We start from the raw sequence: 25,611 nt of genomic DNA on the forward strand, positions 1-25,611 counted from the left end.
CTCTCTGCTCTGTGGGAACAACAAATATTGTTGGGGACCTTCTCTGCCTCTTCTTCTTACTGTCAATTACGCTACCTGACTTCCAGCAGACATCAGTGCTGCTAGGCATGTGTAAAATAATAATAATAATAACAATAATACATTTAATTTGTAATGCCCTTTACATTTCAAATACTTGGAAAGCCCCCCCAAAAAGCTTAAAAATTTGACTTCAGTCTTCTGACAGTGGTCGGTGGCGATCGCGGTTCATAAGCAGTTTGGTCTTTTACAGGCTTAATCCACCCTACTTTTATAGCATCCACTGTTTATCAGCTCCACACCAGCCCTGTCTTTATAGCCTGCCGTCACCTTTGTCCCTCTCACCACACAAGCACCTCTGCGTTGAGCAAAAAAAACAACAACTTCTGAACATTTCTTTCTGACATAAGTCATCTTATGTATTCACAATTCCGTCCATTAATGACAAAACAATGTGGATCAGGCAGTTGCTGGCACTTTTATGGAATTTTGTGGCGATTTCCATGTCAGTAAGGTATTTCAGTCCCATATAGATAATCTGCGAGCGGGACAGTGCGGTGTTGGCCCAAATGGATTGTGGGCGTCTTCATGGTCCCGCCTGCCTCGGCCTGACTGGTGTTGTGACTGTCACCTATACAGTTGTTCATTAACAACCGCACATCAAGCCGGAGGATTATTGCTCTCAAGCTTTCACTGGGGAAGCAACTGGAGGGGAGGCAGTCTTCCGCATTGTCTTTACGCTAACTCCGTCAAGAGTCAAAATCTCAGCAAAAAAAGTTGAATTCATTATTTTTCTCATTTGGATGAATCAACGGACTTCTGGCTGCTCACTCTGGACTGAATCCCAGGAAACACTCAAATCTGGAAAGAACTGGAACGGATTTTTCCTTTTGAGATGTAGGAACTGCAGACAAGACAAAAAAGAGGATCAAGATGAGTGGCTTGAACAGTTTGCCCTATCTGGGAATATTGGTCATGGCAGTGATTGGCAACAAGATGCTGGATGACTGCCTGTCCTCCAAACGTCCATTCACCATGAACGTTGTGCTGCTGGAAGACAACACGTACGAGTGGAGCCGGCCCTTCGTGCAGGCTGCCGTGGAGCGAGCCATTGAAGAGGACACCAAGGAGAACATTAAAAATAGTAAGGAATGAATATTGATATTCGTTTTGCTTACGTTGTTGCTGTACGATGAAAAGCACAAACCACCAACATTTGTATAAATGTTGGTGTTTAAAAACATTTTTCATGGGACAGCAAGGAAACTGTCTGTAAAATGTTATTATGGATTCAGTTATTTTATAATCAATCAATCAATCAAAAATGTTTATTTAACCAGAAAATAAAAAAATAATGTGTCTTTTTTAAGGGTGATCTGGCCAAGTGTTTTTTTTTGTCTATTTTTATTAAAATAGAAAATAATACGTGTGAACAGTTCACTAACTGTCGAAGTGATGTCATCTTCAGTGGACAGCAAGTGGAAAAATGTGTTATTAAAGGTATTAATTGTACATGAAAAGTAATAACGTTAGCAAATTAATTCTGGACAAAATATTAACTTTTTACTGCTGAAAATGGCTCAATGAGTCAAGCATCCCTTTAAGTTTGAATGTATGTGTTTATTTAGGTACAGTCTCCTCCAACAGTATTAAAACGGCAAGGTGAATTATTTTGTTTTTGTTGTATACTGCATGAAGACATTTGGGTTTCACCATCATCATGCAACAAAAGAATGACACAAAAAGCACTGCCAAGTCAATCACAGAACCTTAACCCAATAGAGAATGCATTTTACCTCCTGAAGAGGAGACTGAAGGGCCAGAAACAGAGAAGAAATGAAAGAGGCTGCAGTAAAGGCCTGGACGAGCATTTGAAATAAAGAATGCAGCAGTTTAGTTGGAGGCTGTCAGTGTTTGAGCTTAAAATATTATCAATGTATTCTTGCTTAGTTAGAAATGGTATGGTATGAAGTGATTTTTATTTTCTGGCAAGAAAACAAGCAAGCATATTTCTGTTTAGATGATAAGATTTGTGGTTGTGGAAATTATAATAGATGTCCAAATTACGGGGCAATACATGCAAACGATATCTAAGAAAGGAAGGTATGATGTTTTGATCCACTTTTGGACCTGAAGTTGCTGAAAAAAAGAAATATTTCCTCACATGTGAAAGCATGATTGTCTGTCATCGCTTATTTATTGCTGCATGTATGCTTTAAAATGATTCACAAGGCAGATCAAAGGCAAAAATGGATTTATCTTTATTTATTGATTTTGATTTTTCTACCTTCACATACCGATAAGTCTTATCTTCCATGGCTCCAGATTTAAGCTTCACCCTGACCGCCAACTTCTATGGCTTCAACACCACTCTGTACAACCGTCAGGGCTGTGGCAGCAGCACCTGTGAGGGCGTGGCCATACTCAAGATGCTGCACGTGAGTGTGCATCAACACACTTAAAAAAAGACAAAAAAGGTGTACACGGCACACAGGGTCAGTTGCTCATTTGGCAGAAAGAAACTAGCTTCTCATCCGCTACTTTTGATGAGAATTTTGAGAAAAATGTAACGCACCAGAATTAATATAAAAGTCTTTTGACACGTGTATTAAGTAAACTGAAGTCATTAACAGGTGTTGATTTCTTCTTGAACAAATGATGCTTTTTGTAACACTAGAGGTCAGCAATCTACTAGTTCCGGGTTCACGATCCCGTGCTTTCACAGATTTTTGTTGCACAGTTTCCGATCTATTTTGTTCTGCCGCCTGTATATTTAGGGTGTAATTCAATTCTTGACCACTACATGGCAGGACACAATTTAGTTTTACACTGTGAACATTTGACCAAAGAACAAGAGTGAAAACAGGAAGTGCAGTATTTCAGTTAGTTTTTTTCCCCCACTGATCTGTATATATGACTGGATAGCCGATAGGCCAAGACTTTTGAAGCCGCGAGGCCACCATATCACTCACTACTCCCAAGAAATGTTTCTCTGCATACGATCCTATACATTTACAGTATCGAATTTGGAGAACATTTGAGACAGTACTTAGTAGAAACAGCATGATGTATGATGTTTTAAAATTTTTAAACATAAACAAGAGGACTTCAGTCATTTTACAACTTGCCTTAAATACATGTATAAATTGTATTCTTAATTATGTTTACAGGAGGAAACTTGTACGTTTTTTTTTAAATTAAAGAATTATATCTGTAATTCAACAAAATATGCCTCTGCCAAATATAATATTGGGGTCTAAGGAACTGAGCGATAAAAGAAAAAGGGGGTCTTCAAAGCAGAACATAACGTCCACTTGTTGCCCCTATACTAACACTGCCTTCATGTGATATAGAAATGATGGTAAATACCACATGTCGAGAAGAAAATTGCACGTGAACGCGCCCTCATGTCGTATTTTCTGCTGGACAACTGGGAATTAATTTTGATACCCAAGTTCCCGAGTTGAGAGAACTATTCAAGTTGTAACATGGCGGACAGCGCCAAAGGATTTGTGAATGGCAAGAAATATTAACACTTAAAATGGGCGTTAATGTCCGCTAGCAGGTTGTCTTAGAATGTACACAATTACGTAGCATCCAATTTTGCTATAACAACAAAATCCCATGAACAGAACTCGGTCAAAATTTGGAGTTTCCGAGTGGAAAGGTTCATCTTTCCATTGCACGTAAAGGCAGGGTAAGAGCCTATGAGCTGTATGTCTAATCGGTACGTATACGATACATACATGTTAGAGTCTGTTCGCAAGATGGGAGGAGTAAGATGGCCGCCCTGTGGCTTCAACGCCTTACACTGGCGTGTATTCGCTATCCAGTAATACTGAGCCATAGAGTACTACGCTGTGATTGGGCAACTGCTGGTCACATGACATATGGACACCATGTTACAGTGCTGAAACTCGTTGGCCAAACTCTCGCTATATACGGCTCTGCGGTATTATATACAGATCAGTGAGAATTTTTCACCTTCGTTTTTGCTGAACATTCTTGAATGTCAGTACCCTTCAATCCTGCTTTTTACACTGACAGAAAGCGACGGCTGTAGGTTGATTTTTTTAAATATACATCTTTGGATAGGATTATAGATATTGTGAAATGAAAAGCTCTTGTGTTTAAATGTGTTTGTAATTTTTTTTAAATACTATAAAAAAAATAGTATGGCTGGGTTTTCTAACATCGAATAATCGATAACAAATCGATTTTCCTTTTTGAGCAAATTTTTGTGTGCATCTTACTGTTTTCTTGAATTTTATTGTTCATATGAATTTAAAAGTATTTTCTTACATTTATGAAAGACCTGACTTATTGCACTTTCAGACAATTCTGAATCTTTTAAATTTATATTTACTATTAGTGAATTAGAATTATGAACATATTTTCATCCCATCTTTGAGCATGTCAATGTTTGTGCAACAGTTAAGTGATTATAACACATGTTATTTTCATTAATAAACTAAATAATTTAACCAGTTACTGCTCCCACTATTTTGGGAATTTTATGTTTATGCCGTTTTTATCATGTCCTTGATATTTAAGAAGAATTTATGTTCCATAATTAAGCGATATAGGGTTGAATTGAAGTGAATCTAATTGAACTGAACTCAAAATCGAATCGATTGAGGAAATTAGAATCAATATCCAGCCCTAATGTCTAGGGTGCAAGGGTAGTTTTATATTGTGGATTTCATTTATGCGGTGACGTGCCATGATCTTTGCTTGTTTTTTTATGTAAAATGTGAGCACTGGCTCAGTAAAGGTTGTGACCCACTGGCTTAAATGTCTCTGACCACTTTTGAACCTTCTACAGCATAAAGGTGAAGCTGGATGTGTCATGCTGGGCCCTTCGTGCACGTACGCCACCTTCCAGTTAGTGGAGTGAGTATGACGCTTCTCCTCTGTTATTGTGCTTCACGTGACGTGACAACCGACTGATATGATTTCCCATCCCTGCTTCTTCAGTGATGAAATCGGTCTGACCCTGAGTATGCCCATCATTTCCGCCGGGAGCTTTGGCCTCTCTTGCGACTACAAGCCCAAACTGACTCGGATCTTGCCGCCGGCACGCAAGATCTCAGACATGTTCTCCCACTTTATGGTGACGGAGTTGTTATTCAAGGAAAAGTGGGAGCATGTTTACGTGTACAAGAAGTCCATCTTAAACGCCACCGAGGATTGCTTCTGGTGAGCGACCAGGACATATTTGCTCAACTCTTTGCTATGATTTAGTGTTTTCTCATCCTCTTGCTTTGGTCACAGGTACACCAATGCCCTGGAAGCACCTTCTGCCAACTTTGCTACAAGGGTAAAGAGAGAGATGCTACGTTCTGAGGAAGAGCTAAAGAAAGCGCTCACGTCTGAGAAAAGACACAGTAACAGTGAGTAGCCTTTACAAATTTCACAGCAGCGCTGTCCATGGTTGCAGAGTTACGTGTTGATCATTGATGACAGAATCGCAAGCACGATCCAATCACACACTTTGCCCTTACTTTGTGATGTAAATTATACACATGCCGTGGCAGCACGATGATTCATGCTTATATGTTGTGTGGTTTGAGATGACAGTTTTTCTCCATAGGTTTGGCACAGTTCTTGAAACTGAGATGACATTTTCAAAATACCATGGACAAATCCCCCCAAAAAACTAACAATTGGTGCTAACTGAATGGCATTTCTCATTGCTTTCATCAAATTGCCAATGTCTTAGAACATGTCTCAATTGCCTCAGTGGATCTGTGCAAATGGTTGTGTACATTTAGCCTACCGTTAGCACAATGTGCCCACATTTAGCACATTTTCCAAATGAATTGATCTTGCTGATCGAACTGGATTAGTTGTTTTTCAGTCTAATGGCTGTCCTCTCCAAAACATGTCAGCAGGATTTCAGTGTGTAAGTCATAATATGCAAAATCATCTGTTAAATTGTCAAAATTGGTCTAGCATATCACAGAGGATCAGTGTAGAGGATGGTTGAGACACGCCGTTTTTTTCCTCGCAGCATTGCAAGAGAAAATATCGGCTGCGACGTGAATGAAAACCTTTGGCCAAACAGAGAGAAGCGTATGGTTGGCCAAGAGGGGGAAGGTGACGATAGTGACTGCACAGTAAATTCTGTAGAGTAAATTTGACTCTATTTTGAGTGGAACCAAATAGACTCCGTTTTAGAGTAATATTTACACTTGGAAGAGAGTAAAATAAAGAATTAGGGGAAAAAAAGTCACTCAAGGGTTGAGGAACCTTCCAGTTGGGAGACGGCCGCAATACCACCTGAGCTATGCCACTTCTACTGTTTGCTTATTTCCAAGATGTTTTTGGTCTCAGTTATGAAGATCAAGCTGACACGAGCAATATACTACAGTAACTAACACAGCAGGAGCTCTGTGGTTCAGGATGTCGGCTGTCTCCCAAGCTGAAGGTCGTGAGTTCGTTCCTCAACCCATGACTGACTTTATTTTCACTTATTTATTTTACTCTCTTTCAAGTGTAAATACTACCCTAAAACTGAGTGTATTTGGCCCCACTCAAAATAGAGTCAAATTTGCTGTGTAGTGAAAGCGTTACAATAGTTGGTTCTTCATTTACGCTGTGTGCTAGATATCATTTTAGTTTTTCATAAATATACAGAATTTGGCCTACACTTTCTTTTGTTGCACTCTAATGTGTAAGTAACTTTGTGTGAATAAAAAGTGTTGCAATTTCCTTGACTGTGAGTGGAGTATGTCAAACCTCAAACTTTGAATACCGCTCTTGTAAAATCCTTTTTCCCCTCAGTTTTATATATAATTGTATTTTGTTAGATGTTGTGAGAAAACATCTAATGATTTTGACTTGCAGTGCTCACAGAATGCCAAAGGGACGATGCATTTTGGGGGCACTGACTACGTGTATGACATAAAAATTTGATTTGGACACATAGGTGAGCTGTTTTGGGAGAGATATGAGCTTTTGCAGATGATTCAAAGAGTTGTGCAAAATCATCCAAGTTAAGAAGCACTAAGTGAATGCAGATGAGCCAAAGCAAGTGAGAAGGATTTTTGCAGTTGTGACAGTACCGACTCTTTGTTTGGGAAAGGAACTTTGAGTGAAGCATGTGTGAGCAGTTTTGGGATAGATATGTGCTTTTGCTAATGAACTGATAGTTTGTGCACAAATTTAAGTCTGTTTGGCCAAATGAGCTTGCAGTTTTGAAAATGTCATCTCAGTTTTAAGAAAAGTGCCAAACCTTTGGAGAAAAAATGTAAATTTAAATTTAAAAAAACATAATAAAAAAAAAGAATAATAGTGATGCAACTGATCTATTCATTTCAGTTTTCATTGTTTGTGGCCGTCTTGATGATGTTGCTTCAATCAAGTCCAAAGTGGGCCGAATCCACCCCGATATCATGTTCATTCTCGTGGACATTTATAAGTAAGCACTAAATGATTCAGATTCCATTTTTCCTCCCACAAAACTTCTCAACACAACTTTAGTATCTTGATGATTTTGAAAAAGCCTTTTTCTCTCTTCCAGCCCTGAGTATTATGTCAACACGACATCCAACCCGGTCATGCGTGACGTGCTGGTCATCACTCTCCCACAGAGAAACTACGACTACGGATCAAATTTGCCCTATAATGACACAGTGAGCTGCATTTTAAACACCATCGTAATCAGAGGCGGCAAATCCAGGTCCAGGAAGTATAATACCCTGCCACAGTTTGGCTTTAGCCCCTGATGCTAGCTAGCTAGCTCCCTAAAAGGTAAACAAGCACCATGGGAGGTAGCTAGCTAGCACCCGGGGCTAAAGCCAAACTGTGGCAGGGTTTTAACTTACTGGACCCGGATTTGCCACCTCTTCTCGTAATCAATGAATGTAGGCAACCTGCAGTAGTTAACGTTCTGTCTGTCAATGACAGATCAATGACTATGTTGCTGGCTATCATGACGGTGCGCTACTGTTTGGAAAAGTGCTCAGGGAGAGGATGCTCAGTAAGCTGAGTAACCATAGTAACCGAGGAGCTCATGACGTCCCACTCAGTGACAACCCATTTGGGAATGCCTCCTTCTACGGTACGTCTTGATTTTGGCAGGGAACGAGACGCTTTTGCTCAACAGCTTTTAGATTGTTGCAGAAACATCAAACAGAGAAACTGAAAAATATGAGATTAGTTTTACACAAAATAACTGCCCAAAATTTGATCCAGGACCGTACATTGTCACTAATAGTGCTACACAGGCTCCCTCTAGTGGTAGGCAAAAGGATCGCTGAATTAAATGTTCAAATTGTGTGCTTTGTGTTTGCTGCATAAAGGTATGGGAGGCCACTATGTACTGGACGAGTATGGTGACAGAGACGTTAACTTTTCCATGATTTACACATCGACTGTTACCGACAAGGTGAGATGACTCACACACAATCTTTAATCATGAGAATCACAACATGAATATGAAGAAGAGTTGTTATTTTGTTATTTCTCCCTTAGTATGAGACTCTTTTAGTATTTGACACATCGAGGAATGAAACTAGAGACGTGGCCAAATATCCTGCTCTACCTTGGAAAGGAAGTAAACTGCCCCAAGATGTACCAGAAAAATTGGATAAATCAGGTATGGCGTGGTAGTGGACCCAAGTGCAGGAAGCAAAAAAGAAGCGAGGCAGGGATGCAGTAAAAAAAAAAAAAAAGGATTTAATTAAGCAAAGGGCAAACAAATTACTACTCCAAAAACAAAATCAACGATGTCCAAAAAAGGAAATCAAAGCAACAACTAAAACAGCAACACGATGAGGGAAGAACATGGACAGGACATGGCAAGGGTGTGACAACGACATATTAGTCAGGTTTCCATCCAAATGTTTCGAAATTTTTATGCGAATTTTGTGGAAATGTGCAAAACGGACATGCGACTTATGCTATTTTCCATCCGCTCTTCTTTTGGGAATATGCGCCGCGAGATGACGGAACTTTGGGTTAATGGGGAGTTCCAGGTGGGAATGTTGGTTTGACGGATTGAACGGAAGTAGTTTGTCTTGTTATCTTCCCTCTGAAGGCATTATTTGATTACTTTATTAAGTGTAATCTTTTGCGTGTTCAAATAAATCAGAATTGAGATCTCATGAAAAAGTTTCCCTTGCAAGGATTTTATTAAGAGCTCTTAAGACACAGGAAAAAAGCTTACATTCGAAAAGTGATGTTAAGCTCCCAGTGTGTAGAATATGGAAACACCAAGTCGCTTTATACTAGTAGAAAAGTTTTTCTCCGCCTCTCAGACTTGACAAAGAATTAGTGTTCTTAATAAGCAGAAATGATGATACTGATACGATTATCTCAGCTCCCCACCAGCCTCGGAGAAATGATGTAGACAGGCTTTGACCTTGGACCTTCAGTTTTTACGACCAAATGACTAGTGACATGAGAACTTGACAACTTTTAAAACATACACATTCTTATTTCAAGAGCTGGCAGGGAGTGAAAGGTTCAAATATATTTCACAAAATCATTATCACAGTGTTATTCATTTAACTACACATAGTTATATGGCATCTATATACCTACAAGTAAATTCAAAAACAGTAAAAATATAAATTGAAAATGTTAAACGTCAACACCTCCCGCATGCAAGTGAATTGTGTCGTTACGTTGAGAGCTAATGTAAACAAAGCCATCTAAAATTGCATTAATGTTTTTTTCCTTTAATTGATTACAAAAAGAATTGTGTTTCTTCATCTCCACCTTTTGGGCCTTTTTTCAAATTTCTACCGTTTTCATTCAGTTTCTTTTCGCAATTCTTGAAAATTCAATTAAAAATAGGTGGATGAAAACCCACCTATTGACTCGACAAGGACTGAAATAAACCAGGGAACTAAATACACATAGGGTGGGTTGCCATCCACCTATTTTTAATCGAATTTTTAAGAATTGCGAAAAAGAAACTGAATGAAAACGCCAGAAATTTGAAAAAAGGCCCAAACTTTGCAAAAAAGTTTTTACGCTTGGAGGGGGTGGTTTTTGAAGCGAAAAAAGGAAAACGCGCATCAGTTATAAGCCTTAAAGTACATATTCATACAAATCTTACAGTGTACATGTACAAGTTTACTGATGAGTATTTTCTAAATTTGAGTTAAAAAAAAATCGCAACATTTATAGATTCGTATTGGGATTAATTGACATCAAATCGCAACCTATGAATCGTAATACAGATTGAATCACAAGGTACTAGGCAATTCACATTCCTAGTCAGTATACTGTTTAAATAAAATGGACAGTCAAAACAAACGTGTGGGAGGTATTTGACGAAGGTAAAGAATAAAAGAGGATCTAAAGATGAACCTTGCGGTACACTTTGTTAATAATCTTAAAGTCTTCCTGGCATCGACTTCTCTGATGAAGAAAAGAGTTGAAAAATAATGAGTCAGTATAAATTTTCTAAGAGAAGATCCTGATCAAAAATGTCAAATGGTATTTTAATTGAATTCACCTCTTTTCACACTCCAATATATGTGATTACGCATTTTGTGCGTGTGTGCTTGCAGGCTTGGACATGCAGGATGTGATTGTGATCGTTCTGAGTCTCAGTGTTGTCGTGGTGACCGCCATCGCGCTCATCTTCTACAAGTAGGAAGCAGTGTGTGTTTGCGTGTGTGCGCAGACGCGTATGATCAAAATTCATTTGCAAATGCAATTCACGCCAGGCAGAACCGAAAAGAGCGTCAAATGCAGAAAAAGTGGTCTCACATCAACCCTCACCTGATTGGTCCGCTGGATGAGAAGGAGGTCTCCCTCAAGGTAAAAGTCCCTTATGATTTGAGATTAGATGGGTGTGGCTGTGGCTGTGGCTGTGGCAGTCATTTGTTGCTATTTATTACTTTCGTGGCACCAAGCCATGTTACTGTCATTATTTATACATGTTTGTGTGCATGGAACAGATTGATGAAGACAAGAGGAAGGATAGCACGTTCTACTCACATCGAGGCCGCTATGACAAAAAGGTTAAAGAAAACAAAAAAACAAACTTGACATCCATAAAGAATGCAAAGTAAAAAGGTACAAAATGTTAACACTCTTCGACGCTTGTGTGTGTGTGTGTGTTTTTTTAGCCGGTTATCTTGAAAGAACTGAGACAAACTGACAGAGACTTCACAGAGGAACAGAAGATTGAACTTAACACTGTAAGACTTTTTTTTTTATTCCCCCACACGTTATAATATTATTATTATTATCAGTATCTATTGTGCACGAATATATAAAGTACATGGAGAACATTTTTGATGCAGTGCTTTGTATTAGATATTTGAATTTTTGCACATTTGGAGGCAAAATGTTGCTGTGAGGTTTCAACTTGTCTTTGTGTGTTCATTTCAAGCTGCTGCGTATCGATTACTACAACTTGACAAAGTTCTATGGCACAGTGAAGTTTGAGTATGGCGTGTTTGGAGTGTTTGAGCTGTGCCAGAGGGGCTCTCTCAGGGTGAGGACATCATTACCAATAAAAAAAAAACACACACACACACACACTTGATCCTTTTGGTGGTGGTGTTGGGGGATTCTGGAGCCCATTATCCTTCTACCCAAATGTGCAGACGTGTCTAAATGGGCAATAAAGAATCGTGTTTGGCTGTAACTTCAAGAAAAACTTGGAGAATCACATTGAGAGCTGTTCTTATTTAGTTATAAACGTCAAAAATTCATTTGAACTATTAGTTAATTATTAGTTTAAAAATGTTTCCCCCACTTTTGTTAACAAGAGTATGAAAACCTAGATTTTTTTTTATTGAACATTTAGAACAGATAGGAAATTTGTGATCAATCGCGAGTTAATTAGTGAAGTCATGCGATTAATAACAATAAAAAACTTTAATCGCCCGACGCCCCGAATTTTTTACAATATTTTCTTTCTTTTAAAAAAAAATTCATTCACTGCCGTTGACGGCTATAAATGTCAAAAATTCATTTGAACTATTTCTATTAGTTTAACATTTTTTCCCACTTTTGTTAACAAGAGTATGAAAACCTAGATTTTTTTTTATTGAACATTTAGAACAGATAGGAAATTTGTGATCAATCGCGAGTTAACTAGTGAAGTCATGTGATTAATTACAATAAAAAACTTTAATCGCCTGATACCCCGAATTTGTAATAATATTTTATTTTTTAAATTCATTCACTGCCGTTGACGGCTATAAACGTCAAAAATTCATTTGAACAATTTCTATTAGTTTAACTTTTTTTTTTGCACTTTTGTTAACAAGAGTATGAAAACCTAGAATTTTGTTATTGTACATTTAGAACAGATATCAAATTTTTGATTAATCTTGAGTTAACTAGTGAAGACATGCGATTAATTAGAATTTAAAAAAATGTTATCGCCTCCTGCCCCTAATTTTCAAATTAACTTATGGCAGTGAATGGGTTAATAAAGCTACGCAATACTAATGTGTCAGAATACTGTACGTGTTAACATCAAAATTTCTCATACAAGAATCATCACAGAATTCACAGCAGCATTGACTGATCGAATCAAATTTGAGTAAGACGCGTTTGAACGTAATGGCCTGGCGTGTGGGAACAAAACAAGGCATGGCCGACAAGTGCAATGCAGATGTGACTGATTGCGCGATTACATTGTTTATGACACTTGATGACCTCCTTTTTCCATTTCGCACAATCTTTTCATTGTTGATTTGTTATGGCTGACACCCTTTGAAGAACATTACAAGGCTTAAGCAATAAGTGCGATTGCCTGCCTGAATGCTGTTTGGGGACTTTTTGGATATTGACTACGATTACAGTCATTCCCACAAGGCTTATCTTGAATCATCGGTCTATGATAACCGCGTGGCTGATTGTTTTGTCTTTCTTGAAAGTGTTCACCTGTTTATTCTTCCAGTACATTCTGAATGACAGAATCTCCTACCCAGATGAAACCTTCATGGACATGGAGTTTAAAATATCAGTCATGTATGACATAGCAAAGGTATGGCAGTATAATGATTCATGTTTGAGCCTCATTGACGAATTTAGACAGCAAACGTTAAGTGGAGCTCTTCCCGACTTTCGCCAGGGCATGTCATATCTCCACTCCAGTAACATCCAAGTCCACGGGCGCCTCAAGTCCACCAACTGCGTGGTCGACAACCGCATGGTGGTCAAGATCACCGACTTCGGCTGCCACACCATCCTCAGCCCTGGCAGAAGTGAGGCATCAATATCTGATTATTCCTCGTAATCATGTACTGTATTCAGAGCTCCTCTCTTGTACCCTCAGATGTATGGACAGCCCCGGAGCACCTCCGTGGAAAAGGGGTATCTCAAAAAGGGGACGTCTACAGCTATGGCATCATCGCACATGAGATCATTCTGAGGCAGGCGGCATTCTATACGCAGTGCTGCTTTAGTCCTGAAGGTATTGATTAGTTCATCAATCTATTGTATAACTCCGGCCTTTTGGACAATTCAATGCTGAAAAGGAAAACACCTTTGGGATGAACTATAACAATGGTGTCCAATCGACAGCCCGGGGGCCATTTGTGGCCCACCATCCATTTTGAAGCGGCCCATGGCACATGTTAAAAATGACACTTGCTATTTATAAATTCATTTTATATACTGCAGTGTTCCTAAATATGCTAATGAACTTTTACAATTAAACAAGTAACAACATAACACTGTGGTGAATAAAGATAGAAATATTTATATTAGGAGTGTCAGGGCCATGACTTCAATAGTTAATTCCTGATTCATTGCAAATTTTTATCTGTTCTAAATGTACAATAAAATAATTATTTTGTAAGTTTCATACTCTTGTTAACATAAAAGTGGGAAACAAATTTTAACTAATAGAAAACCCCTTTCATTTATTTTATTTTAAAGACTGATATACATTTTTGAATTAAATTGAAAAAAATGGACAAAATGTGTATGTAATGTACCTTGTTTTAATAATGATAATAATAATAATCATAATAATAATAATCATAATATTAATAAATTAATTCAAATATGGCCGCATCTTTTTGTCATTGATACAGTCATTTCATAATAATTCTTAACATTTTGTTAAAATTAAAAAGATGTACTATACTGTAAAAAAAAACATGATCATTTATCGCACGTTTAAAAAAATTTTGGTGTTAAAGGAACTTAAAATTAACCCCTTCACACCCATAGATGGTCCCAGTGGACATGACATATTTGCGTGTCCAAACCAATAAAACGCATAATTTGGATGATGTCAACACTTCTGGTTCATGATTGGATCTTAACTAGTAACTAACCAATCACAATCGCAAGTTGATTTGCAGGATGTTTTTGTTAAAAATGTTGCATATAAGCTTGGAAAGTTTACAACACGTTACAGCCATATTATCCTGGCGTCCACTACAGTATAACAACTAAAAACATGAGACACCAAAAAAAAATCCAAGAGTCAAAATACGAAAAAAATAAAAAATAAAATTGCCCAGCAGTAAAAATACGGTTCTGAAGGGGCTACCTGAAAATTAATTCACTAATTTTGACACCCTTAATAAAGCAAAAATGGTATCATATGAATGATGCACAAATGACTGTTTACAACAGATCGCTGCTCTTTTGATTCTGAATGTAGAGATGGGATTAGATTTACTAGAGGGTTTACAGCCTGCCGAAATCTTGCCAAACCCTAAACTATGTGCCTTTTATAGAGCTGTTCGGGTAGCAGTTTTTGAAACAAAAACAAAAAAAATAAAAAATAAAAAATTATATATATATATATATATATATATATATATATAAACTATAGACAATTGCTTGATTAAAAGATTTTGGTGTTCTTGAAAAAAGTCCAAAAATGTCAATATGGCCCTTGCATGTGTTTGGACACCCTGAACTATAACATCACTGATCTCTGACCTTTGAAATGTTCTTCTGATTAAACTGACAGACAAACAAATATGCAATAGAAATGATCCAAGACAGTCATCTTCTATTTTCCCTTCTTTTATGTGTAACTGCTGATGTGATCCAGATTAGCATGTTGACATCAATGTTATCTCATTTATCAGAGAAGATATTCAGGGTGCAGTTTCCCAGTGGGTCGGCTGTCTTTAGGCCAGAACTCAACTTTGATGGCGTGTCAGAGAAAGATATTGAGGTGAGAGAATTAAACTGGTGCAAGAATGAGGAGAGTGCTGATAAGATCTAAAATCAAGTACAGAAATGAGTTCCTTATAACTGTCTACGGGTGTGTGTGTGTGGTCTTGTTTTTGTTACATATTGGGGCCAATATATCGGGATTTCACAGAGTTGTGGGGCCCACCCGTCCTTGTGGGGCCATTTTGCTGGGCCTCACAAGTTTAGACTTCTTTTTGAGGGTCAAGACTTGGTTTTAGAGTTTAGGTTTGAATTGGGTTATGGTTGAGGTTAGGGTAAGGAATAGGGATAGGCAATCATTTTTGATGGTTGGGGTTAGGGAATGCATTATGTCAATGAGATGGCCCCACAAAGATAGTAAAACAAACCTGTGTGTGTTACGCCAGTTGCACATGCTGATAAAGAACTGCTGGGATGAAGATCCAGAACGGAGGCCCGATTTTAAGAAAATCGAGTTAACTCTGGGTAAGATTTTCAGGTATGTCACCGTTCGCATGTCTATGTCAATCATCTCCACCTCCACAACTCGCAAAAGTTGGCACCTGGAAACCCCTAACTTTTTTGCCTATGACAATCTTTTGCTATCCTTCTACTGTACTGTAAACACATTTTTGGGGGTGTCAGCAACCTGCACAACCAAGCCACCGAGACATACATGGACAACCTGATCCGTCGGCTCCAGATGTACTCCAAGACTTTGGAGAATCTGGTGGAGGAGAGGACGTCTTTGTACAAGGCTGAGAGGGACAGAGCAGACCGCCTTAACTTCATGCTGCTTCCTGGGTGGGTTGATTTGTATTTCACACCTGAAATGTGGGACGGAAGGAAAAAAAAAAATTGTGAGCCGCCATACTTCTTTCTTCAGCCCAGTGGTACGGTCGCTGAAGGAGACGGGCAAAGTGGAGCCAGAGCTCTATGAAGAGGTGACGGTGTATTTCAGCGACATTGTTGGATTCACCACACTTTGCCACCACAGCACTCCCATGGAGGTGGTGGACATGCTCAATGAGATCTACAAGAACTTTGACAGCATCCTCGACGGCCATGATGTCTACAAGGTGTCCATCTTTCCTATCTTGAGTCTTCGAGACGTACTTTTTTGCTCTTCATTTCATTTCGAACCAGGACACTGACGATCACATGCTTGTTTTAAAGGTTGAGACAATCGGCGATGCTTACATGGTGGCGTCGGGTCTGCCTAAACGCAACGGCGACAGGCATGCAGTGGACATTGCGCAAATGGCGCTGGACATCTTGTCATTTGTTGGGACGTTTGAGCTGCAGCACTTGCCTGGCATTCCTCTGTGGATACGCATCGGTGTGCATTCAGGTGAGGCAGATCGTTTTAGGGATTTGACTCATGGATATTACATTAAAAAAACAACTACTGTATACAAAAACAAGATTTAGCAGCATGCTAATTTCCATCTGTAGTCCTTAATCCCTCAGCAAAGAGCAAGCAAGTTCATATTTAGAACAATAGAAGTCTAAACAACTCACATTAAAAGGTCACAGCACAAAGAATATTAACATAAAAGTACAACATCACCAATTTACAATAAAAAAATTGAAACATTTTATAAAAAATGTGTTCCAGTGTTGTGAAGTACAATATTTTAGAACTGAAAGAGAACGAGTACAATATTTGGAAGTGCAATAGTTTGACTAACAGAGTGCAAAATCGTGATTGTTAAGTGCAAAATTATATGCAAAGCAAGTAAATTCATGAGTTGTTAATGGAAAGGCTATCAGATGGTTATCGTCTGATAGCTCTGTACCTGATTGGCACTGTAAATACGCTCTGTATTATTATTACACTCATGTCTGGTTTGTTGTTTTACTTTGACTTTTAAATATCAAATCTATCATTTTTCTCATGCTAAAGAAATTACATTCTACTTTTAGGAGTAACTTGGATTTTCCTTTGACTTTTCCAACCTAACATAAACATTTGCTGTCCCGTTTTGGTCTTGGAAATGATCACAGCAAGAGTAGACTCCAGTAATTAGATGCGATTCCAGCAATTTGTAACCTTGAATTAAGCGTGTGTGAGTAGTCGTGGTGCGATGTCACTCATTTTTTTTAGCTGACATTTTGTCCTTCAGCCACCACCCTCAGCCTCATGATTGTAATGACAATTTTTCACTTCAGTCACATAGGGATTTTGTTAATTGTTGTTACCTAAGTTTTAGTTTTTTGCCTTACTTTTGCGTGTGGTTTTTTTTCTAGATAGGACAATCTTGGGACTGGTTCTGAGGTCCATAAGTCTATCGATGTTTTCCTGATGTGCAGTGTATTATGAGCACTTGATTTTCTTTTTCTTTTTTTTGCAACGGTTGCTGCTAAAACACCAAATTTGATTACCTTACAGTACTGTAGATAAAGCAAATTATGTTTAACTCAAAAAAATGCATCATGATTCATTACAATCTATGACGAAAACAGATTTATACCCATTAACTCGGGTGTAATGAATGACTAGAATGGCTATATTTTTGTAGGGCCCTGTGCTGCTGGAGTGGTGGGGAACAAAATGCCCCGCTACTGCCTATTTGGTGATACAGTCAACACGGCATCCCGAATGGAGTCCACGGGCCTGCGTAAGAAACCACACACACACACCACCATCTACAGTGCAGTATTTGAATACACACAATTGCCGCAAAGTGGTTTAACGTATCGTTCCCGTGTCCCTGTTCCAGCTTTGAGAATCCACGTGAGTCAGTCCACCATCAACATCCTGCAGAGGACTGATTGTCAATTTGAGTATGAGCAGAGAGGAGAGACGTACCTGAAGGTGAGCTGCTTGCGCTTTCACCTTGCTGACTTGAACACCAATTGCAGAGAGAAATCAATCACACTCTTTTTGGTTAATTCTTTACCGGCTCACAGGGCAAAGGTAAAGAGATGACTTACTGGTTAACTGGAGTGACTGGAGGCAAATACAATCTACCTACACCACCAACAGCGTAAGTTAACAAGTAAAGGTTTTGTTTTTTAACTTGATGTTACTCAAATAAATGAAAAACAAAAAAACAAAAACAATCTACCCACAACAGTAATCCATTGTGGGGTTATGTTCCACAACATCCCTGCAACAAGTGAAATATGCAAGATAGAAATTTCATATTTAAAATTAAATACACCTCTTTCTTTTTAAAAAATAAGATCTTCATGTATAAAATAATATGAACAAATTACAGCACATATCAAGAGAGAGCAGGATAAATGTATAAGACAAATCTTGACAGTGTACCGATCCCTCTATGTGTTTACAGCAAACAAATATTGTGTTTTCCAAACTAACTGTTATCATTTCAGGTTAGGTTCCAAAAAATACCCGCGATAAATGAAATCCGTAAGCTTCATGTTTGACATTTATTAACACTATTATACACTTTTCTCATTGAAGCATTTACATTTTCTCACATTTCTCTCTTGTTTAAGCATTCTCAATAATCAAACCTTCAGAAATTTGATAATATAGGTATATTACTGTAAAAAAAAAGAAAAGCATGCAAAATTGCACTAACCAAAGTCTGTGAAACAGCGAGGCCGAGAAAAGTGAACGGCGTTATAGCGAGGGAACTGTATTATAAAATGAACCTTTCTGCCACCATCTAGTGGTCAACAGTGGAATTACACTCAAAATAAACAGGAGGCAGTTTAAAATTGAGTCGTGAACTGTACATAAAAAACAAACAAAATAAATCAGCAAAATGGTGGGACTGCGAACCCCGAACGGAATGGAAGGCGGTTAACTGTACCAAGGTACACTTGCATTATCCAATGAGATACAATGGAGGATGGAGGAAGTGGTGTCTTTTAATATAATATTGACGGAAATGCGAGATCATATCGCAAAATGTTGACTGCTGTGTCTGTCATTAGTTGGCCATTATTGAAATTGAAGTTCAGATTTTATCACACGGAGGGACATTTTGAATCATTTGGATACTACATAAGAGAGGCAGGATGTTCCCCAGATGCTCCCGATTCTTTCTACTGATCCTGTTAGTTGCTGCAAAACTCACCTATTTGCTCTTCTTGAGCTCAGGCCAAAGCCTGTTGAATATAAAAGCATTGCTTTGGCGCAATCTTGGTGCCAAGGAAAGAAACTACAGTGTTCCAGACATATAATTTAACATCCAGAAAACAATGTGAAATAACCTTAATGACGTCGTTGGTCACAGGGAGAACTTCCAGCGACTGCAGCAGGACCTGGCAGAAATGATCGTGTCCTGTCTGGAAAAGCGCGGCGAAGGCAGAGAGAGCTTCGAAAAGAGGACAACTTTGTCTGCCAGACGGCGAGAAACCAGCAGGAGCCTGCAAGGGGACAACCCCCCGGAATACTTCCACCTGGCTGTCACTGATAACCCCAGTACTTATCTGTGATAAGTAAGCGTACTGGCCCATGCGGTGTCAACCCTAATTTGCACCTGTTTGAATGAACACTGCTAGAATTCTTTGGACAGAGCTGAAGTGACTCACGCGGGCATGTGGAAACTTCCGTATGCTGATGCAGGCACAAAGTCGTTATTTTTTGCATCATGTTCATTCTTGACTTCCAACTGCCTCCTGCAGCAACCTTTGAAAAAAAAAAAAAAAAAAAAAAAAAAGCATGACGGGATATAAAAATATGCTAATATTTGTTTACATCTGCCGTCAAGGAATGTAATAACTCTTCCAAAATGCTTGACTTGAGCATTCCTCAGCATTCACACACAATTTCTGAGAGATGCAAGTGTATATTATTTAACTATTTGCAGCCAAATGAGACACCAAATATCACATGTATAGGTGAGAAAAAATGACCAGTAAAGTGAAAAAAGGAGAGTCCAAACATCATCGTCTAAAAAACAACTTCATAAAACTTCAGACACATTCAGTGCATTTTCATTATGTGGTGGTGGCCTCATCAGTGATGTTTTTCTATCACACAAATTGATTAGGCGCCAACCATTTGATGTGCCCCATTTGCAATGTTATAAATTGCAGAAATGACAAAAAATCCACCGGGATTCATTATAAAATGTCATAAATTCAAATAAAACAATCTACCAAGTGCAGCAGCGTGGATGATTTTTTTGTGTGCTTGGGTTCTTTTTTCCATGACATATTGGTGTCATCATTTGTTGCTAGGCAGACTTGATGGCCACTAAATGTCATGTGCGCATAAATGTTTGAATAGCAAACTGGACAGGATGTCAAGACAAGAAGTGGTCAATTTCCGGATGCCTTCAAACTGTAGCCGTTCACGTGGCAGCATCCGAATCCTGCACAGGAAGACGTCTGAAGTTGGAACAGAAGTCACATCGTTTTGGTCGTAACCAAGGCAGTGCCACCCAGTTCTGTGGCAGGAAGTGGGAGTCTGTGCTCTCTCATTGCATTACAAACTGGCAGCACTCCAACATCCTCAGCGCGCTCTGTTTCCCCTCTGCCCGTTGCCTTCTGACATTTTGGGGGGCCCCTGCAATTGGCGAATCCCTCCTCCCACTTTGAGGTGTTGTAGGGTCCCAGGTGGTAAAGGTGGGTACAGGCTGATGGGGCCGATGAAGCGGAAGTAAACAAGTGACCTTCAGTGGGCGGCTCTAGTTTCTGGAGGGGCTCTGGTCCAGACTCCATTTCTTCTGCAATAAAATAAATGAGAACAATAAAGAAGCTTGAATGAATATAGTAATTTTATTTAAAGGCAACATATGATGTACCCTTTAATTGCTCATGTCCAAATAGCTGGGTCTATGTACCCATCAAGTGTGAAATTCAACAACCAAGTAAATCTGTTATCTGCCCAAATACTTGATAGAGCAGCGTAATTGTGGACGAGATGGTGGAGGCGATATCTCCATGAGCCACATACACATTGTAGCACATAAAGTGCTACCTCCATTAGTTCAAACAAAAGTGCCTTGACATACGAGTGACCTGACTTACAAGTTCCGTTACGAATAAATCTAACAAACAATGCAATACACCAGCTTGGATTAACAAAGAGTGCTTTAATCAATGGATATTTGGACACGACCTGTAGTGGAGCAACACAATATGGTGCTACCAAACTGTTAAGGAAAAGTATCAAACTAAACAAATAATCAAGACAGATGACTTGGCCAAATAGTAATTCACAAAGTACCAAATGATAATGAACATAAAACACTACAAAATGTAGCAAGACGAGTGACTAAGAAAAAAAGTAAATCAGGGAATATAACCTAAAAAAACTGCCAGAAAACAAGGACACAATGAAATATCCAAAGTGAAGCAAAAGGGAACACACACAGCAGGGTCATTTCACAATTGAAGGATATTTTATGTCTATCCCATAAAAAATTTTAACTATCCACATACACAATATACTAAAACATGCAGTTTCTGAGTAAATTTACTTGTCCTGAGACCAAATCTTAAAAAAACAAAAACAAAAAACTAAGAGCAAAGAATGCTTGAAAATAGTTTTAAAGAGTCCTCGCTAAAATGTAATTTTTCTCTTGTCGCAGCCCCCTAATGACCAATAATAATGAATCCTAAATAAAACAGTTAAAATGAATTTCATTTTTTCTTTCTTTCTTTCGTATTATTTGATTCATTGCTGTCTCTTGTAGCTGTGGGAACATTTTGTTTTAATAAAGATAATACTTTAAGGTGTCCCACAACATGCACGCAACCCTGTTAGCAAATCCTTTCTAGCACGGTAGAAGAAAGCTGTGAATCAGATGACACGCTGGACTCGACCGTGAATTACTGCAGTGCTGATGATTACTGAGGAGTTGTGACTCCTTAAGGCAGTGGTGTCCAAACTCGGTCCTCGGGGGCCGGTAGTCCCGCAGGATTTGGATATTTCTCTCCTCCAACACAGCTGAAGCTCATCAGCAAGCTCTGCATAAGCATGATAACGACCTTGTTGATTGGAACAGGTGCGTTGGAGCAGGGAAACCTCAAAAACCTGCAGGACTACCGGCCCTCGAGGACCGAGTTTGGACACCACTGCCTTAAGGCTTGTGTCCAAATTCACAAGGCTGGGTCCTCCGAAGGGCTAATTTGTCGGCTGCATGACGTCACTCCCGGCGCGACTCGACAGCACGCACGGACATAAGAATGGATTCATTTCAGCGCTGGATTTCGGAGGACAATGGTAGACACTGGACACTGGACTTCAAGAATATTAAGTTTGGAATTGTACTACAAGACAGGAAAAGGGAAATGGTGCTCAATACTTTCATAATAATGGTAAAACAGTTTATTCACAGATGTAGATTTATTAAATGTCGACCTTTTGATTTATTGGAAGGAAATTGAAGGGTTTGAAAGGACCTTGAGGAGGGTGAAGACGAAGCAAGCCTTGTCGGTATTTAATAACTTAAAAAAAAAACCTGTCTGATTAGACCTTTTTTTTTGTTTGTTTGTTTGTTTTTGTTTTTTCTTGTGTCTTGTTTGGCAGCATCGTTCTGGTTTGTGTGCTGTTTGAAGTGGATGTTGGAGTTTGAAATAATAAAGAAAAAAAAACATGAATGGATTGTCAATGCTGCTTGTTGGTAACGTATTGACCGACACTCCATTCACGTGTCTGTTGTTTCTATAAAGTACAATATTTATAGCATCTTATCTGGTTCCTTAATTTATTTAGTTTTTGTCAGATCCTCATTATGTCTTTTTTGTTGTTGTTGTCTGTAGTGTTTCTCTTTGGTTATATTGGAAATAAATGTTTTTGCCTTCGTTTTCTGGTTGCTTTTCCTGCATGTAGGTCCACCTGCCTCCTGTTATATAATAACAACTTTGTGACACAACAGGCCACAAAACGTGTTTATTACTGTACTTGTAGTTTACAGTGGTGTAAAGTGGCACTGATTTTGAGTCATGTTAAGGATTACATTTTGCAGGCAAATCTATTGTTGAGGCGAGTCGGTGTACAGTATATGTGTGTATGTATTTAATATGAGTATGATGTTCCTTGTTAGCAGTGCGAAATTCATAAAATGTACTTCATAACACAATTCAAAATTATGTTATGTCATGTACAATATTTACTCACATGCACACTCATTGAGCAACGACCTATTGAATTTGAAACAATGGCCAAACTTGGAGTTGAAGTTAATTTTAATTTGTTGAATGGGAAAGTTTCCAAGAAGTTACCTTCATAATATCAATAGTGTTTTATTAATAGTCATCATTGTCCTTTTGACATTTTGAAAAATGTTCACACTCCTCATCTCACCAGATAATTTTGAGAAAGCACAATATTAACTATGAATACAAAACACAAGTTATGCCAAAGCTTTCAACACTTTTGTGTGTGTTTTCCAGTTAAAAGATACCAATTCACTAAATAAAAAAACATTGATATCATTTCTGTTTATTCGCTGTAGAAATATTAGTCAATATTTTTTATGGCATCTAGTTTAGTAAAGGCATTATGCTTTTTCTTAGTGTCATGTTCTTTTCATTGTGTGTGAAACAATGAAGCATTTGACACTAAATGATGCTGAATTCCTACAATCGCTAATCTAATTTCATACATTCCTTGAGTCAGAAAAACAAAACAACGAATGACAGTTTTACACAGCATGCAGTCTTATCTAACCAATGGTAAACTCCAGTTTTTCATTTCTGATTGTGTTAAAAAGACCGAGAGGCTACAATTGTACAGTTGCTGTTTGAGTCTCCTCGATTGTCACTTCATGTGCCGTTCACCGGAGACCTCATTTGATCTCCGGCTATGATTAGAAGTGGAGTCACAAGCAAGCGAGTGGGGTCGACCCATGGGATGCCCGATAGAAGAAGAGAAACTACACAGTTTCTCCCATCGAGCATCGGCGTCACACCTCAGCGCCTGCTAGCCCACTTCCTCCAAAATACTCCTGAGACGCCTGAGTCAGAACCCACGTTTGCCGTTTAAACACACTCCATCCACTGCACCAGCAATTAAAAGCTAAATTATGAACTGATATTACATTACTTCTGCTTTCGTGGTGATGGTAAAGGATGATGATTATCATAAAAAATGAATTTATTGCAATGGCAGCAGCTCAGTCCAATATGAGTACAACTGTTCAATATAATAACATGCACATATTCATTTGGCCAGGCAGTTAGTTAAGACGATTACTCCACGTATTATACGCCACGCAATTTATTAATTGCAGCAATACCGACACTATAAAATGTCACTATAGTTGACAGTATCATCTGCAAGCAACTTCCAATGCAAGCACAATATAATAATAATAATAGAGATGTTAGTTTAAGCTGTACAATACACTTTAAAAATATGTAATTCAACAATTATTTAATTGTATTATTATTTTTATTATTACTACATTATATTATTACACTGGTTAACTTCACTATATACTAGAATGGATTATCCTCGTCGTGCCTTTCTTAGTTTCCTAGCTAACTTTGGCTGGGAGATGGGAGGTTCCACTGCATCAAAACTATCGAATTCCACACGTACCTGAGGTTCTACTGAGTCTGCTCTGCCGTCTGTATATGTTGAACCAGAGAGCCAAAGCCGCTAAGGACCCCAGTGTGGTCAAAACCACCACAGTCCACAGAACAGGACTCCCAGCTACTGCCGGGTCTGCCCAGGTAGCAGGAGTGCTTCTCTGATGGAAAACTGGAGTCAACTCTATTAGGAATACATCATAAAATGAAAGAACATGACAACAAGTGTAAAAATAAATCAATAAAAATTGCAGTTCAGTAATGTTTTAGTGTTTAGTTTTAGAGTACAAATATAAAAATGTCTCTAAAGAAGAATTGTAGTTGATTGATATGATGGCAACAATATATGATAGCAAGTCTCCAATAAAAATAAGAGACACATAACATGTGATTGTCACCTGTTGGAAGTTCTGGTCTGGTTTCCGCCACACTCTGGACACAAGTGTTAACAAGGTTGTCCCATTTTCTGCCAGGAGGACAGTTCTTCTTGGCCATAGCTGCAAGCAACAGGAGTAACAAACTCTTACAAATGAGAATAGAAAAAATGTGAGATCTGGTGGCTGAAGGCAACCACTTTGATATGAAAATAACACAGTGCCTGACAGGCGTTTCAGTTCCTCCATTTCACAGGAAGAGGTGAATTACATACATGGGGTCCCTCGGGACCAACAGCTCAGTCTTTCTACTCCAGCACAACAAAGTTCCTGACCTCACAGTGTGGATTACTGTTAATGTAAACATTAGCTCTGGTAGCCTGTATTATGTGATACCAACTGTTAATGAGTTATATAAAGGTTGGTTGACCTGAAGTTGTTAAATCAATGTGTTTGTAGATGATGTTATCGCTAGCTTTGCTAGGATTTGCCCCTGAGTAGGATATTGGCTAAAGCTACTAGCAGTTCATGTTTTAATGTTTTTTCTTGCTCAAAATTTCCTTGTGACAAGAAAAAAAATGTTGGCAAACGTTTAGTGAACATTGCAACCTCAACGAACTTTGATGAGAAAGCAACATGTGCTAGCTTCGCT

General features: G+C 38.6%; 2 protein-coding genes across 2 annotated transcripts; one reads left to right on the forward strand and one right to left on the reverse strand.

Annotated features, from left to right (window-relative positions):
- The first annotated feature begins 951 nt into the window (after positions 1-951).
- Positions 952-19,779, forward strand: gucy2ca (guanylate cyclase 2Ca). Its single transcript, XM_077556346.1, has 27 exons — positions 952-1,162; positions 2,344-2,456; positions 4,844-4,911; positions 4,996-5,217; positions 5,293-5,411; positions 7,342-7,441; positions 7,544-7,655; positions 7,930-8,083; positions 8,325-8,410; positions 8,497-8,620; positions 10,545-10,626; positions 10,704-10,797; positions 10,938-11,000; positions 11,109-11,180; positions 11,375-11,479; positions 12,899-12,985; positions 13,073-13,205; positions 13,277-13,414; positions 15,054-15,142; positions 15,528-15,619; positions 15,766-15,924; positions 16,007-16,199; positions 16,297-16,471; positions 17,643-17,741; positions 17,844-17,938; positions 18,034-18,110; positions 19,335-19,779. The coding sequence occupies exons 1-27, from the start codon at positions 952-954 to the stop codon at positions 19,534-19,536; spliced, it is 3,264 nt and encodes a 1,087-aa protein (XP_077412472.1). The 3' UTR covers positions 19,537-19,779.
- On the reverse strand, positions 19,769-25,080 carry LOC144043559 (uncharacterized). The gene is made up of 3 exons (XM_077557317.1): positions 24,984-25,080; positions 24,596-24,769; positions 19,769-20,771 (listed from the first exon to the last, which is right to left on the reverse strand). The coding sequence occupies exons 1-3, from the start codon at positions 25,078-25,080 to the stop codon at positions 20,452-20,454; spliced, it is 591 nt and encodes a 196-aa protein (XP_077413443.1). The 3' UTR covers positions 19,769-20,451.
- Positions 25,081-25,611: the final 531 nt, after the last annotated feature.

The sequence above is a fragment of the Vanacampus margaritifer genome, chromosome 2, assembly GCF_051991255.1.
Source record: "Vanacampus margaritifer isolate UIUO_Vmar chromosome 2, RoL_Vmar_1.0, whole genome shotgun sequence".
NCBI classification, from domain to species: domain Eukaryota; kingdom Metazoa; phylum Chordata; class Actinopteri; order Syngnathiformes; family Syngnathidae; genus Vanacampus; species Vanacampus margaritifer.

Excerpts from the sequence above, each read along its gene's own strand:
- gucy2ca (XM_077556346.1), top strand. The coding sequence starts at position 952 with ATGAGTGGCTTGAACAGTTTGCCCTATCTGGGAATATTGGTCATGGCA. Across the intron at positions 1,163-2,343 it reads CAAGGAGAACATTAAAAATA|ATTTAAGCTTCACCCTGACC; the intron begins GTAAGGAATGAA and ends CCATGGCTCCAG. Across the intron at positions 4,912-4,995 it reads GCCACCTTCCAGTTAGTGGA|TGATGAAATCGGTCTGACCC; the intron begins GTGAGTATGACG and ends CTGCTTCTTCAG.
- LOC144043559 (XM_077557317.1), bottom strand. The coding sequence starts at position 25,080 with ATGGCCAAGAAGAACTGTCCTCCTGGCAGAAAATGGGACAACCTTGTT. Across the intron at positions 24,770-24,983 it reads CAGACCAGAACTTCCAACAG|AGTTGACTCCAGTTTTCCAT; the intron begins GTGACAATCACA and ends TATTCCTAATAG. Across the intron at positions 20,772-24,595 it reads CAGACTCAGTAGAACCTCAG|AAGAAATGGAGTCTGGACCA; the intron begins GTACGTGTGGAA and ends ATTTTATTGCAG.